We start from the raw sequence: 16268 nt of genomic DNA on the forward strand, positions 1-16268 counted from the left end.
CCGCAGGTTTTTGTGTAACACTGTGGTGCAAATACCTGCCTGCTCAGATTCTTAAATTCCAGCAAGCCAGAGGTTTGGTTCACATCCGAGCACCGTATTATGCTGCCACTCAAGCTTGGTGCGGTTCACGTATTGACATTGTTTCATGTATCGGGTAGAACACCTTCCTAGGTGCTTCTCGACTTTCTATTACTCCTGGATCTCGAAACTGGCAAGGATATCATCGGAGGGCAGATGTGTATTCTACAGGTGCGCGCATTTGTTCATAAGTTCGACAACGCTGACTTGCCCATGGGTGAAGCTTGAGGATGAAGACAATGAATTGTTTGTCTTACTTTTGAACCAATTTTGAACACAGGCATATTTGATCGAACTGCGCCCACCCTGTTATCAGATTCGAATACGAATTTTCCAATGCCCAATTTCCATATCCGCGCTGTGGAATGTCATATTTCGCGAAGCCAAAACACATCGACCTACTGAAGGAATAATGACTCTACTATGGACCATCGGGTCACAACTTGTGGTCCAACACATACTTGGATGCGCCTTCAGCCACTGCTGTCCGACTTGTTCCGCCATTGTTCACGAAGTCTTTAAGAGGGCTCCTTCGAACCAGTCTTCCATATCACTGACCAATCATGGCGACTATCCCCCGAGCTTCATTCGGCAACCTTCCCATCGAGCTCGTCAACCTTATCATGAGTTATGCAGCTCAACCCACTTTTGCTCAACCAGATCAATACAAGGCGAAGAATCCATACTCGACCGCTCGCAAACTCTGTCTAGTCTCCCGATATGTCAGGAGGCACGTTGCACTGCCCGAAATGCTGCACACAGTGTTACTGGACTCTCGCAACAAGAAGGCTTTCGTGCATGCTCTACGCATGCAGAAGGAATACGCTCAGACAGATTCTCATCTCTGTTTTGCGTACACAAGTTACATACACAACATTTGGATCGGAGAATTTTGTCCGAGTCCCGAATACTCTTTTGCGCACCGCTCCGATGGCATGTTTGTGCGTCATTCAGACCTTGGCCTCTTGGCTCCGGTACTCCTCGGCGCACCATCGCTTGCGATCGACTTTGCAAGCATGTATTTCTTGACACGCTGCGTGGAATATGTATGGACCGACATGGGCGAGGACACCGACCACGAATGTTCGCCACCTCCGTGGCGCACGAAAACTCTAACGCTATTGGGGAATGTCACTAGGCCATGCCCCATGACGATGTTTACCTCAGGATCAGCCTTCCTGGCTTCCCTCGCCCACCTTATTGTGCTCCCTAACTCAGTTGGAGACGTAAGTTTGCATGTCGCTGGTCGGGCTACTGGTGCGGTTGGACCTCGAGACTACAATCTCCCTCAGTGGATGGCGCACGCTCCATGGGCTTTATTGAAGAGGCTTGAAACCGTCTCTTTGGCTTTCCCGTGTGTGGAACTCCCACTCGATACAGCTGAATTCAGTGCAGGAATGAACTTGCAGACGGAATTGGTGACGTTCCCCGCTTCCCTGGTGAAGGGCTACCGCGTGCCCCTGGAGATAAAAGCATCTACGGAGACCGGAGAGGGGTGTATTTTCTTGGACGACGTTCGTGTTGTGGTATCCGATACTCGGGTGCACTTTTGTATATATTGTCAAGAGTGGGAGAAAGTTTGGGCGTGCGGATGGCCCGGGTAGGCTGGAGGTGAAGGGATGTTACGATACGATTGATATCGGGTCTATGTGCATGTTCGCAGCATATGGCTTCGTGTATTGAACATGTATATATATATGTCTAATCAATGGGCTTGGTCGGGACTTTGTTTATGAGAGTTCATGAACGATAAAATAAGTAACTCGACTTTCTATTACAAATAGGCCTAGGCCTTGACATGTGACACGTGAGAATACGCCCGATGGAATCGTCCGCTTAGGGAGCACTGGATCCAAGACATTTGACATCGCCGAGGGCCGCAAAGGTCCATCTTGATACAAAATAAATCATGGTTATGGTTCGCGCGAGCACTCGCCATTCAGAAGATTAATATTGAGGATGAACGTTGAACTCGCTCGAGCGCTTTAGCACTTTCCCTGCTAATATCTGTCGTCAGTTCATCTACGAGGAACAAAACTGTCTACTAGCATCCCATGATAATTATACATCATGACGGGTGTATATTGCACAGCGGGTGCTTTTAACTTCATCTACTCTCTTAGGTTCAATCAAACATACCTCTTGATTCCAGCTCAGCCACGCCATTCCTATGCAAGAGTTCCACAACCCAGACTTCTTGCGGGCTAAAATGCAGTGCTTTATGGTCCACATGCCAAGGCCTTGACACTCATGGCCGCGCGGAGCCTCACCATGGGATGCTACTAATGTAGGGCTATACTTGCATCTGACAGAAGACGCGAATTTCATAGTTAGTTTACATGTCAGTCAACTATGTATATGAGACAGGTTAATACATACGACGAATGATAGTAAGATATTCCCGAGACCAATTTAGAAGCAGCCACACAGCCGGCCGCTACCATGCTGTCCAGTGGTAACCTGCACTCCTGTGGAAGGTTGTTGCGAATTTTGATGAGGAGTAGAAGGAATATAGTCTTCATCACGAATCAGGTCCTCGTCAAATGTAGGAGCATCCGCTGCAGCATAGCGCTGCAAATAGATCAATGAGACCTGAACTATAGCGAGAAATATAAATCGAGCATACCAGTCTACCCGGAGCAAGAAAAACATCGACAATAGGCGGTAGTGCACGACCTACAACGAGCGGGCCACCAGGTTGATATGTGATGAAGTCGAGTTTTGAAGGTAGTGGGAGCGGTGGCAGAGGATTGAGTGCCGAGCGGTGTGGATTGAGCCTGAAAGAATGTAAGTCTAGAACAAAATCATGACGGACTACACTCACGTTCTCGTGGGGATCTATATCTGAATGGACCTGATTCGTGGCTCGTATAGAGGGAGAGATCTTGTGAGGTAGGGGTAAAGTAGCAGGGAACTGTAAAGGGGCTGTCAAGTCGACTGAATGCACCAGGAAGAGGAAACATACATTCGAAGGATCACGAAGCTGATCAGTTCAAACAGGAGACATGCGAAAAAGGAAGCATTTTGCGAAGGTAATAAAGGAAGGCACGTTCCTGTGGATATATGGTGGAGAAATCTCTTTGTGGGTGGGGACGATGAGCGGCTGTATTGGGTTACGGCGCACGGAACGATGTGTTGCGTTGGACTATAAGGAATTAATGGAATACTGGTGTATACGAGCAGGGGTCACATACATCGAGGAGTCGTGGATTTGTAGCTGCATTCATCTGTAACAGAATGTTAGCCGACAAACAGGTACTAAGTGCGCATGGATGCATACATTAGGCTGCGCTTCTTGTGCAGACTGGATAGTGGCAAGGATGTGGGGTGGAGTGTCGCATATGTAGATCTTGGTGTCACTCCAGGTAGTGTATGCCAGTTGGTGTGAGTTGGGTGAGAAGATGAGGTGGTCAGGAGTACGAACGTCGAATGAGGCGAGGAGCTGGCGCGACTCGAAGGCCCAGAGCTTGATGGTCTGATCACGGGAAGCGCTAGCGAGGAGTGCACCATCGAATGAAAGTGCTAGACCACATATGATATTGGTGTGCCCTTCAAAGGGAGCTCTGACAGTCTGCAATGTCGACGCATCGAACTCATAGATCGTCTTGGGCGCGTCAATGTCATCATAGTCCGGGTGCCACTGCTCCTTGGTCCGCACGAATATGTAATCATCATCCTTGAAGTTAAATGCGGCCAAGATGGTCTGGTCTTTGGCTGTCCAAATCACTGGGGCACGTGTCACTATTCCGCGAGCGTATTTCCACTGTAGCCTGATATCCAATCTATGAGTTTCAACATGACACCTCGCTACATTTGATATGACTGCGAGCTTCTTCGAGTCTTGCGAGAATCGAACTGCGCCCACGCTGCTATAGCTAGCTGGGATTTCGAATAGTAGTTTGCCAGTCTTTAGGTTCCATACCCGTATTGTGCCGCCGTATCTTACTCCACTCGCCAGCAGGGTGCTATCCGCGGAGATATCGATGCAGGTGATACTCTGTGAGTGGCCTTCAAATGTTCAAATGATCCCCGTCTTAACTTCCCAGACTTTGAGTTCCCCACACTCATTGTCATCTCCACCAGCAGTGACGATCCATCGACCATCCCTTGATACACCTACTGCATGTACTCCCTCCTCACAAACTTCCCGTACCCCCTCAATCTCCTTCCCTGCCTGAAGGTCCCACCGCCGAACAGTCTGATCTTCAGATCCACTGACCATTTGCTCGCCATCCGAAAAGTAGGATATGCATAGGTTATGGTAGTCCTCTCTGGAGGTTTACGAGTGGATTTTTCATGGCCCTCCAATATCATGACTGGTTCCAGAATTGACTTCTTGGATGCAGCGCCGGGCTGTGTCGAGCTGGAAGCCATGTCGGTTTATTCGCTTGGGAGGTTGGCAGGTATTTGTCGATGAGTTCGGAGGACCACCAGTAAGTTCTCCGAGTCTTCGTGCACTGTTCTGAAGCTGATGGTTAGCTTGAAGTTACCCAACTTGTTCTCTGCTGAAGATAACTGTCAGTTCCGTGCTGGAAGTTCAAGTGGACGTTTGGCTCTAATCGCCCGATAAAAGATAACGAAGTCTGAACTCCGTCCTATGCATAGCACAGTATGTGCTTTTTTTACCCTTCCTTCTTAAACCTGCTCACTTTCCAGCTCACAGCCGTTCTCATGCTCTAGTACCCCAGCCTACCCAACCTGGATTAACTATGATAGACCACCAAACACCAATGCGAACGCCACATACATCTTCTCCTCTTCTCATGATCCAGTCCTGCGTGGGCGTTCGCTCTCACCAATAGCCAAATATTACCAGTATCCAACTCTCGGGCAGATCCATCTACATCTTCACTGTATGCTGGCAGTTGCTGGCGTGACTAATGACTGCACAAGAACTGATCTATCCACTACGCCTGGATGTCGAAGCCGAAGATGATATCATCCGCAACACCATAGGTATTCGACAAGTGTATCCGAAGACTATTGGTCGTCCGGCAAATGCTTGTGGTAGCGCGAGGAGACTATTGAAAGTGTGTTGTCGAGCGGCGTTTTGATGAAAAGTGTTTCCTGTACCACGGATGGTCGAGTTCTCCGTAAAAGAGGGGCTGCGAGCTTCCAAAGGAAATATCTTGTCAAGGGGCAAAGAAGATTCACGCTGGTACGTTGAACCAAGAGGAGAGTATGCGATATAAACTCGATTAAGGATACATGGATTTCTAGAGTCTTTCTACAGAGTCAAGTAAAGCTTCAAGTATATAACACGATTCTTTGAACCGTTGTGGACCTAATCGAAACGCGGCTCGTTCCTGAACGCCATTTCCTCCTCTTTGCGCTTTGATGCTCACTATCGAGTCTTGTACGATCATGGACCAGTCTAACATCACATCGTATGGCTACAGACCAGTAATATTTGTCCTGCAACAACTGCAACCGATGTAGATATCAGAGAAGCTTTCTGACATTTCAAATGGTACACCTTCTCCATCCTTCTCCATACTAACATGGATATCGTGGTTTGATATTACTACTAGTGTACTCTGTAGGCATAGGCATCGTGAGGAGACTCGGATGAGTGTGGAAACCGGTTATTCAAGCGCCGAGTAATGCCGAAAGCAATTGGGTTGCAGTGGCTCCCCGTTTCTGTTATAACTTATTCCGTACCCCGTCGGCCGGTATCGTGTGTGGCGTCCAATTCTTTCCTGTGCAGTGAACTTCCAACCACTTCCTTGCATTACACACTACTATTTCTCCTTCATTTTTTGTTTTTTTTGTTTGTGGACGGAACATTGTCAATATGAATCCAGCTCGGTCTAGTGCGCTCCACCAGCGGAATCGACTCCTATTGCGGACGGCAGCACAAAGTAGGCGGGCGTTGACCACATCAATACCAGTTGCCTCACCTTCCAGCTCTTCGCCGTCTTCCGGTCATGGACATGGACACGGGAAAGCATTCAATTCCTCGCTTGCCGTAGAAAGCATTGCACGCAGCGATCCTGCCGAATTCGCTACAATCAACCAGTTCGAGACTTCACAAATGTTCCCGGAACCGATCTCCCCGATAAAGCAACATGAAAAACTCGTGCAGTCTGGGGTACTTCGAAGTGACGATCATCAGATTCGTATCGTCGGCAAACTTCAGCGTTTCTGGGAGCAGGTACTCAAGTACAACCCCCCACCTATACCCGAAGCGAGGACAAGTGATTCATTGGTGATTTTCTTTCATTTTCTCTCAGGACTGCTGACCCATTTGCTGCTAGATATCTCGTTTGTTTTCTCGCGCACCTCCAGTACCAGGAACGGTGCCTGCATCGGCACCAAAAGGTCTTTACCTTTATGGCGACGTTGGCACAGGAAAGACAATGCTTATGGACCTCTTTTACCAAACACTGCCCCCTTCTATCACACGCAAGCGTCGTGTGCACTTCCACGCCTTCATGATCGATGCACATAAACGCATACACGCTGCTAAATTGCTCATGGGACACTCTGGTGGCGATCCCATCGGTCCTGTTGCGCGGGACCTAGCAAAAGAGGCGTATGTGCTATGCTTTGATGAGTTTCAGGTTACGGATATCGCGGACGCCATGATTCTGAGGCGTTTATTGGAGGGCTTGATGGATCATGGTGTAGTTTGTGTAATCACATCTAAGTGCGCATCCAGCTTTTCATGGCGGTATCTTATGATTGACTGTCACACAGTCGACACCCAGACGATCTTTACAAGAATGGAATTCAACGCTCAAGCTTTATACCCGCCATAGAGCTTCTCAAATCGCGCTTTGAAGTGACGGACTTAGACTCAGGAACTGGTATGTACCTAGTCATACTCTTCCGATGTATGTATGATCTTACAATTATCATGCACAGACTACAGACGGATACCACGCGCCCTCTCCCACGTATACTATCATCCACTAACACCAGAGAATAAAGCCGAGATAGACAAAATCTTTAATTCACTGACATGTCCAACTCCTACCGCTGCGCTTCAAGACCCTGTTATTGAGAATCGCCCAATAACGACGTGGGGCCGCACGCTTCGCGTTCCGCTTTCGACGTCAAAGGTTGCGCGATTCTCATTCGAGGAAATTTGTGGCCGTCCATTGAGTGCTGCCGATTACTTGGAAGTGACGAAGCAGTTTGGTACTCTGTTTATTACAGACGTGCCGAAAATGGGGATGGACAGGAAGGATATGGTATGTTTCTCCCATTTGGAGATCCTTGCAGCATTAACCATCATTCCACAGGCAAGGCGATTTATCACATTCATAGACGCATGCTACGAATCCAAGGCAAGCTCACGTGTTTCATGTTGATGATCGATAATCTAAGGACTGGCGCAGACAAGGATTTTTGTATCGTCAGAAGTACCCATATACCAGATCTTTTCGGATGATTCGGCGGGCTCAGGGAACGGCATCTCAGATCACATGCGGAGTGTGATGGATGATCTAGGTACGTTTCCTTTCCTCAATTCTTCTTACGACATCTCAATTTCTGTAAAGGGCCTATCTCCGGAAGTTGTGGGCTCAAGCTCGATGTTCTCAGGCGATGAGGAAATATTCGCGTTTGCGCGGGCTTGCTCGCGGCTGGTGCAGATGGGGAGCAGAGAATGGGCAGAGACAGCTTCTCAATAACAAGGACACGTAGATGCCTACGCGCTCCCTGGTACATAAGTATATATATATATTGCTGATTTTTCCTCTATATGCAAACTCATTCTAATATTCCATCTACAAATCCACTTGTTTACATCGTCGCTGTAAGCATTTCTGATTATGACGTGACCGCGATATGCTGACCCCCTTATGATTGTTCGCAGGCTTTCTTGCACCGATATATACAAGTTAAGTTCGTAAACCAATGCCCACACTATCTCCTTCAGCGGTTAGTGATTTACGTCCTGTCATTGTTGTGCAAGTCTTATCTCTCCTATGATTCACTATGACTCGGTGGGCGCCCTCATTTCGGATGCGGGGAATACGTCAATCAAGGTGCCAATGAGTCACTGATCAACGAATTTCCTAAAGCGTTCCTATCCTGTCAGGTCTGCTTACAATTTGCGGGTATGGCGCGACAATACTTACGTTCTGCACCGAACCTCCTGAAGCCCATGATCGGGATTTGTCATGCGCAAAAGTAATACCCTATCCTGGGAATATCTTCGATGCGCTACGTATAAAGGCGGGGAACGTTCGAGGTGCTCCATCGGATCCCGCTACAGCACCATGTCAAACACCCCTGTTACCGAAATCATCACGCTCACGAGCAATGATGCGATGAAGACAACTCCCAAGTTCCAGGAGGCCATCGAGCTCTTGCGCCAGTCCACTTTGGACGGCCTCCAACAGATGTACTGGGGCGATCGCGTCCAGCAGCCTGGAATCAGGCAGTGGTTCATCAGTGAGACATTTCGACTCTAGTGACCCCGTGTTGAGCTAATCACGTGCACAGATTGGGATCGCCGCCCTCAGAGGTCTGAGTCGACAGCCCCGATAGCAGCGCAGATCAAAGAAAAGCTCGAAGCAGTTGTTGACTCTCCTCCGACGCGCAGGCTCGTCGCTTTCAATCCCTACCCACCTACCAAATGCTTTGCTGCGCCATTCACAGAAGTCATTATCAGCACTGTGAAGCCTGAAACCGACCTGAATGAATTCAGCAAGATCGTCGACGCATCGTTGGAAGTGTGTCATGACTTCAAGGGATGCTACGGAACCGCGTGGGGGTACGTTGTTGGTTCAGAACACGTGAAGGAAGTAGTGTTGTTGCTTGGATGGGAGAGTCCAGAGGTGAGTACGCGTGATCTAGAAAGCGTGAAACGATGCCCATCATATCTCGATAACTCTCAGCATCACGTTGCGTTTATGAAGACGGAACCTGCCAGGATAACAACAGCTCCTTACGTTGAGGGAGTAGAGGACTCAACCGTCTTCTACGTTCAGTCACAATATGCATGAGAGTGATGATCGATGAATCAGAGAAGGGTGAAAGTGATTGTTCTAGTAATACATTGTGACCTTGTTGCAAACATCTACACAATCATGATCATGTTTATCATATACCCGACATTCCCTTGCCCTTGTTGTCTATCAAGCTTCCACGCGCAGCATTCATGGTTGTCGATCCTGAGTTGATGCCATTCCCGGCCTGATCTTTCCCCTTCTCCAGAATCTGCGTCATGACATCGAAATCTTTCGTCGTGCTGAAGATAGTATCCAGTTGTTGTTTTGAAGGCGCACCCAAGATGCCCTGTGCACCTTGATTGGAGTGAAACACTTTGAAGGCTAGGAAATGATGCGATTAGATCACGATCACACGATCGAATCAGTGCTCACAATCGACTACCTCAGCTAGAGGTATCGTTCTATGCATACGTAAGGATCATCAGTGGTGGATTATCGGGTGATACTCGTGCACTTTACCTGTCTGCAAAATGTGAATCAGGTTATGGATTATCTGATAGTCAAAAGGAGAGATGCTTACCTCCTGCTTTCCATTTCTTGTACTACGATAATATGAGATCGATTGTTTGAAGTCAAGTCAATATCAGCTTACCTCTGCTGGATTGACAAAGATGATAAACTCGTCTGTCGACTGAGTGTCGGGCTTGTACACAACCTTGGTCAGGGACTTTGGCATGATCGATAGGGATCGGGTGTTGGTAATTGGATGGTAATTTGAGTGGTTCAGCAAAATGTAACGATGATGATGTAGTTGTTGGTTGAATGATGGTGGTCAGAAGGAACTTGCAAGTGACCTTTATACCCCACACGCCACTTTGACGTCACTGAATTATGAATATGAATTTTATATTTGGCCATCTACGCTCACATGATGAACACTTCGATATCACATGACCATAGACGCATCACGTGCCAGCGCACAACAATGAGATCGTCAATTGTATGTAATAAAGGTGTTCAAAGATACCGATTGCGCGATTCTCAATAAAGGTCTCCAAGGCGAACACAATAACGGTAGCTCGCCGTGAGTCAGCTCAGCCTTGTCCAATCCAATGCCGGCGCGGATCGCCCGCCACTCTTGATACTTACATGAGTCAGAGGAACGAGGGAAGGTCTAGGAGAAGTACAACAATTAATAAGCGTAAATGAAGACAACCAAAGATACTAGCCTTCCATGGGCGCATTGAAAGGGAAATGCAGTCGCAGCAAGATTTCTCACAAGGCGTTCGCACTGTTCCAGTGATAGTGGATCGTTGAACATGACCGCGCCTGGATCAAGTAATGAGTAAGAGTATATGAAAAGCACTTTGATGTTAGTACCGCGACACGCTTTTGAGTTGATTAAATCCAGAAGCTCCTGTGGACACCAACGAAGAGCCTTGAGCCACCGCGACTCGTCGTCCTTGATGTTATCGACGTCTTTTTGCTGCGATAGGTTAGGAGAAGAGGCTCCCTCGCTTTCGAGAGTTCCCAGGTAGCCTTTAACAAGGTCTCGCAACTCATCGTTCACGAGTAACTGTACCACAGGACAATAAGCCTGTAACACCATGAAAGAGTCTACGCGTACCTTGTCGCTCACAATCGCAGGTATTGCTCTGACAAAGACTTGTACATACCCGCCGCTGGCTTCATCTTTTACACATTCCGATTCGAATGAGGTCAACTTAGCCAATCCCTCAAAGCGTATACCCCAGCGATCGAATGCTGACTGTACTTCGATAGTTGCCAAGCGCGAAGCTTCGTGATGCGTGAGTAAAATAGGCACAGCAGGCGACAGTTCCGAAACTTCGACGCCCCCGGTTCCCTCGCAATGTCGTAGGAAGCCAAAGCAAATTTCGATTAGAAAGCGTTCGACACGGACTCGTTCATCCGCAGCGTGCTGATCAATCAGGATCAGAGTTGAGCCACCCGCTGCAAGGTTTTTTGGGGGATTCCCATGTTCCTGATGGGTGGGATGATCTAAATCAACTAAACAGGCGATGAACTTGCGGTCGACCTGGTTGATGACCCGTGCCTTCAATAGGTCACCTTTGTGAAATCTTGTTCGTGCGTGTTCGGAACCTGACTGGAGATATGGTGTCCCAAAAGCGGAGGCGCAAGACCAGGGATGATTAGAGTGAACAATAGGACAACCCTGATCATCGGAAGCTTGATTAGCAAAGAGCGGCAAGGATGGAATCCTTGGTTCCGTAGTAGCATACGCATTGTTCGCCTTAGATACCGAAAGGTCAAATTGTGTCTATCTCAAACATTCGGAACCTACGATGAGAGCTTCTTGCAGCCAATCGGGCATTTTATGCTGAGCAGGGCCGGAACCTGGACCCTCTCGGAGAAGACGTGGAATTCGGGAAACACGGTTCGCGCTAGCCGAGTTCGTTCCGTCGATCTCGTGGCGCGAACTTTGCAAATAAGAATTTCCAGTAGGAGGATTCACGATGAACATTTCACCCGTTTCCCGAACCGTCGTTCGCGGAATTTCCTCGGACATATTTCCCTTTTGATCACGATCAGCTGAGTACCAAAGCTTAACGGTAGGCTCCCAACCGCTCACTGGGTGAATAAACACCGCCCGTGCTTCCTTCGGCTCTGTCTTCCTATTAGCTGGAGGCTGAGGGACCTTATTTTGGTCTGCGCTATTTGGAACCATGGAGACTTTGCGCTTCTTGGGCGGGGAACCACAGACTTCTTCAGCGCCACGTTTGCCAGATGTGAAACCATGTCGAATCAAGAACGAATCAATCACAGAAGATAGAAATGTTGTCACCACATTCTTATGCTGTGTTCACCGGATTCAGATCATCCGGGAGCCGATCGTGGACAGAATCTACACACCTCGATCTGAACTGCGGATTTTGCTGGTTCCAGGCAGTTATCAATGAGTCGCGTTGGTATGACCAAATTTAGAACATAGATAGCTTTCTTCTCGCCTTTGCGGGGCGAACGGCGCACCGCTAGAACTGAATTCAGAACTTTCTCAATTGGAACAAACCAACCTACATGATCTCAGACTCGTTTCCCCTCCTTCATCATACGCCTACAGTACATAAAAAATGCGAAAGATACCGCATATAAGCGACTTACATGCTTCATAAACGTACTATTCGAGAATTTGTTATCAATCAGGCGGTGAAGATCGCAGAACGATATCGGATGTTTGTTTATGTCTGAGAAACGACTGAGCAAACACAGCAAATACGCTTACACACACTCACACAGATACTGATGGACCTATTTTGTCGTGAGTGCACAGGTGTCATACAAACTTGTGTCATCACCTTCGAACGTGCTCCAACAAGGGACATGAATCCCTCCACTTTCAAATCTCCGGATGTGGCATCAATCTCTTCCACATGCTGTACCAGTCGATCATGAGTGAATGACGCTGGGTTCGAATCGCTTTCTCACCTCGGTCAGTGCGCGACCATACATGTGTCGAAATGCAGCCAGGATTGAACGGGTCTTCGTCGTGTCAACCGTGAGACGACATGTCATCTGTTTCAAAAGTCTTACGTACCTTTGGAACCCGGAGAACGTGCCCCTTGCTCGACGCATTGTCTCTTGATTTGCTGTCATCTTGAAGAGTGAATGCCACGTTTGGAAACATCAGAGCATATGCCTCGACCTCTTGCTTGATCCCATCTATAGTCTTGGCTGTAGAGGGATGAGATTGACGACGAATAGGAAGCTGTGTGCGCCCGTCAGAAAGAAGAAACGCCATGTATGGCTTGACTCGCGCTAAAAAATGCATCCCTGACGCATACGACACTTCCTGGGGTTTCTCTTCGCCACCGAATCGATGGTCCTGAGTACAAAGACCTCCCACCCTGCAACACTAGTTGAGCCATGTTCGCACAACAGCCGCACTCACAAACCTTGAGGATGACAGACCAACTTTCTCGAGACTGAGACGTGCGTGACGAAATTTCCAGACAGCATAATTCAGCCATTGATGATAGAGCTGTGAGGAAAGTCTCAGCCACCATTCAACGAGTGGAATAGCACAAGACCTTCTCCGCGAAAGCCGAATGTCGAAACAGAATCTAGGGATGCTGGGGTATATGCTTTGGATGTATCTACGATTATTGGCTGAGTGACGTGTCTGAATGCCATAAAATACGACTTACTGTATCTTCCTTCCTCCGAACCCTTGCCAATCATAGTCAATCCCGCTTTGCTAATCCCAGCTCCATTATCCCGCACCCAACAGCTCCATTCTTCGCAGTCTACGCCAATATCCACCTGAGATGCTCCGGCATCCAAGGAGTTCTGCAACAGCTCCGAAACTACTTGTGGTAGAGAAGTAAGGAGTTGTGCGGAACGCAGTTTTGCACGGGTCTCTACAGAAAGCTGCTTCAAAGACGTTTCACACGACATGAAGAGCGGGCGATGAATCAAGGAATTTTGTTTATGAATGGCGCATTGGTGTATTGAGGAGCAGTCAAATCCTTACATGACGAAATTGCATTGGGCGTTGTTTGGCAAAAGCCTTAGAAACAAATAAACGTATATGGCAGGTCTAATATTACTCGACTTCGGGCAAGTAGTCGGCCAAACATTCATTGCAGTCCAAAACCCGCAAGAAGGTGGGGTTCAACGTTCAACCGTCCGATCATTCGGAAAAAAAAATAACATCTTTACATCCTGAATACACCGAATCCTTTGCCGTCGCCGTCCCATGTAGTTGAGCCAACCGATCCTCTTCCGCGCGACGTAGGACGCTCTCTTGATGCTAGCGCGAGCCCAAGACCGACCACATCCCGTGTGTCCGTAGGCTTGATAATACCATCGTCCCATAAACGGGCCGTAGAGTAGAGCGCAGTTGACTGTGCTTCAATGTCTGCTTTTAGTGATGAATGCTGGCTTGGGTCTCTGCAAATGGTAAGTATTAGTCCGTAAAAGGGAGCATTTGTGTTAGAGAACTGACTTGGAGACCGTAGTCATAACTTGCGATAGCTGACCAGAGCCCATAACTGATACCCTCGCATTCTGTTGTGACTGTTATCGCAATGGACTACATTTCAAAAAAGTCCGGACTTACGGGCCACATCCATAGGAACCGCGGGGAGTACTAGATTACAAAGCACGAACGTGAAACCACCCATCAGCATGTCTAAACGGAGGTTACTTACAGCGCGCCCAGCCATTCCTAAAGAAGGACCATCGTTAATCCAACAGAAGATCCTCAATGGAGCATGCATTACCATAATTGCCAGCTCCAAAACTTCCTCCGACGATGACGGTTAACTTTGGAACATCAGCGCATGCAACTGCTCGAACCATCTTGGCACCATCCTTCGCAATCCCTCCTCTCTCAGCCTTCGAACCTACCATGTAACCTAGATGGGATAGGTCAGATCATCTAGCGGCCCGAACCATAACACCACCTGCCAGTGACGTTCACCAAGAACAAAAGTGGAATTTGACGTTGTGAACATAATTGAATGAAGTGTGTGGCTTTTAGAGCCGATGGGGAGAATAGAATTCCGTTGTTCGCGACAATACCTACTTCGTACCCATGTACATGTGCAAAGCCCTGGATAACTCTGTAAGGGAATGCAGGTCGTGGATAAAAAAGGTTTTTACCGTAATCATGGTCGGACCATATTCCTTCTTGAACTCTCTGAAACGGCTGCCGTCTACTATCCGAGCGATCACATCTCTCATATCGAAAGCCTGGCGCGAATCAGTGCCAACAATACCGTGTAGCTCCGAAGCGGGGTACACAGGGTCCTCTGACACTGCTGATGGCTAATCTCTCGTGTCAATGAAAAAAAGAAAGTTAACACTGTGTCATCACGTACACCAATTGGTTTCCACCCAGCAATCCCGAGGTCGCCGACCATGCCCCTTGCTATTGCAATGGCATGTTCGTCATCCCGCGCGAGATGATCGGTCACGCCGCTTTCGCTCGAGTGCATTAATCCACCACCAAGAGTCTCCTCATCGACTTCTTCGCCCGTAGCAGCCTTAACCAATGGTGGTCCTGCGAGGAAAATTCGCCCTTGGTCCGCAACAATAATATTTTCGTCGGCCATTGCAGGAACATATGCGCCACCTGGACCGAAAGTGAGACATATAGAATGTTCTGGGTTAATCACTCACCTGCGACAGATATACCATGTACTAGTGCAATCTGTGGAATACCGAGAGCAGACATTTGAGCCTAAGAAGCGGGATGAGTATCACATGGCATTCACGCATATGCGTCGGATCCATATTACCATGTTGTAGAATATACGGCCAAAGTGCTCTTTATCGGGGAATACCTGGAGCGCTAGTCACAACTCTGTCGGTCCCATGTTCCATAGAGACTTACGTTGGCTTGGTGAGGCAGCGCCGCACCCCCTGATTCGACTGAAACGAACATATTGCGTTTGGCAAGCAATGTAGCAGAAAAAAGAATGACATACCAACGTAGACACATGGAAGACCATGTTCCCGTGCGATCTCCTGCGCTCGTAAATGTTTCTTGACCTGAAGAATGATCAATATTTGAATCTGCGTGTAACTGCCAGTTTCTGCTCACAGTCAGAGGATAGTACGACCCTCCTTTGACTGTCGCATCATTCACAACGATCATGCACTCCCGCCCCGATATTCTACCGATACCTGTGATCATTCCAGCACCGGGAATATGCTCTGGGTAAACTTCATGAGCTGCTAGTGGTGACAACTCCAAGAATGGGGTATGTGGGTCCAGTAGCAGCGATAAACTAATGGAGTAGTTCAGCGACGATTACCGACATTTTCGGAATCTCTCAGATTCCAAGAAATGTAATTAATGATAATGTGGAGTGAGCTCACTAACCGTTCCCGGGGTAGTTTCTTTCCCCTGCTTCGCATGCGCTCTGCAGCCTTCGGACCTCCGCCCTGTCTCGCATGCTCTAATTTGGCCTCCAAATCCGTAACCAATACGTCCATGGCATTCGCTTTCTCCCGAAACTCGGGCGAGGCAGGTGAAATCAGCGAAGGGAGTACCGAAGCATGATACCTCCGGGAGCATCGTGCAAATACGGTCGATGACCAGTGTTGTACGCTTAAAGGCAGACTGCATGACGAGTAAACGATTCAGCCTCGACAGATAGTAAGAAATAAACGGTTCGCAGAAGAATAAGAACGCTCGTCAGCTGTTTCAATGTTCGCGGCCGGAACTAGGGTGCCGCCATTGACGTTATTCGGGGACCCACACTTACATGTAAATATATATGGATTGCAGCACCTGACAAC

At 48.2% G+C, this 16268-nt stretch overlaps 6 protein-coding genes across 6 annotated transcripts; 3 read left to right on the forward strand and 3 right to left on the reverse strand.

Moving 5' to 3' along the window:
* Positions 1-426: 426 nt before the first annotated feature.
* Positions 427-1691, forward strand: F5891DRAFT_349112 (uncharacterized protein). The gene has a single exon (XM_041371463.1). The coding sequence runs from the start codon at positions 642-644 to the stop codon at positions 1680-1682; it is 1041 nt and encodes a 346-aa protein (XP_041232508.1). The 5' UTR covers positions 427-641; the 3' UTR covers positions 1683-1691.
* A 4042-nt stretch (positions 1692-5733) lies between these two features.
* F5891DRAFT_1136207 (AFG1-like ATPase-domain-containing protein) lies at positions 5734-7715 on the forward strand (the record flags this gene model as incomplete). The annotated part of the gene is made up of 6 exons (XM_041364810.1): positions 5734-6286; positions 6336-6727; positions 6778-6887; positions 6946-7274; positions 7326-7382; positions 7422-7715. Exons 1-6 carry the CDS (start codon positions 5873-5875, stop codon positions 7713-7715), a joined length of 1596 nt encoding a protein of 531 aa, XP_041232509.1. The 5' UTR covers positions 5734-5872.
* Positions 7716-8306: 591 nt separating this feature from the next.
* Positions 8307-9035, forward strand: F5891DRAFT_1181243 (uncharacterized protein; the record flags this gene model as incomplete). Its single annotated transcript, XM_041366022.1, has 3 exons — positions 8307-8481; positions 8533-8867; positions 8928-9035. The coding sequence occupies 3 exons, from the start codon at positions 8307-8309 to the stop codon at positions 9033-9035; spliced, it is 618 nt and encodes a 205-aa protein (XP_041232510.1).
* A 4-nt stretch (positions 9036-9039) lies between these two features.
* Positions 9040-9866, reverse strand: F5891DRAFT_1099699 (ribosome maturation protein). The gene is made up of 5 exons (XM_041363558.1): positions 9634-9866; positions 9562-9583; positions 9501-9504; positions 9414-9442; positions 9040-9362 (listed from the first exon to the last, which is right to left on the reverse strand). The coding sequence occupies exons 1-5, from the start codon at positions 9715-9717 to the stop codon at positions 9133-9135; spliced, it is 369 nt and encodes a 122-aa protein (XP_041232511.1). The 5' UTR covers positions 9718-9866; the 3' UTR covers positions 9040-9132.
* Positions 9867-13497, reverse strand: F5891DRAFT_1136216 (uncharacterized protein). Its single transcript, XM_041364811.1, has 17 exons — positions 13166-13497; positions 13049-13114; positions 12914-12999; positions 12776-12865; positions 12556-12726; positions 12447-12500; positions 12317-12394; positions 12254-12269; positions 12123-12205; positions 12039-12075; positions 11874-11992; positions 11593-11817; positions 11305-11535; positions 10609-11253; positions 10362-10557; positions 10211-10310; positions 9867-10155 (listed from the first exon to the last, which is right to left on the reverse strand). The coding sequence occupies exons 1-17, from the start codon at positions 13413-13415 to the stop codon at positions 10071-10073; spliced, it is 2532 nt and encodes an 843-aa protein (XP_041232512.1). The 5' UTR covers positions 13416-13497; the 3' UTR covers positions 9867-10070.
* Positions 13490-16262, reverse strand: F5891DRAFT_1099709 (carboxyl transferase). Its single transcript, XM_041363559.1, has 14 exons — positions 15850-16262; positions 15568-15754; positions 15452-15515; positions 15358-15395; positions 15263-15307; positions 15144-15204; positions 14843-15096; positions 14625-14789; positions 14421-14574; positions 14243-14377; positions 14171-14187; positions 14080-14109; positions 13966-14027; positions 13490-13910 (listed from the first exon to the last, which is right to left on the reverse strand). Exons 1-14 carry the CDS (start codon positions 15960-15962, stop codon positions 13676-13678), a joined length of 1560 nt encoding a protein of 519 aa, XP_041232513.1. The 5' UTR covers positions 15963-16262; the 3' UTR covers positions 13490-13675.
* Positions 16263-16268: the final 6 nt, after the last annotated feature.

The sequence above is a fragment of the Suillus fuscotomentosus genome, assembly GCF_016647785.1.
Source record: "Suillus fuscotomentosus strain FC203 chromosome Unknown F5891scaffold_3, whole genome shotgun sequence".
NCBI classification, from domain to species: Eukaryota; Fungi; Basidiomycota; class Agaricomycetes; order Boletales; family Suillaceae; genus Suillus; species Suillus fuscotomentosus.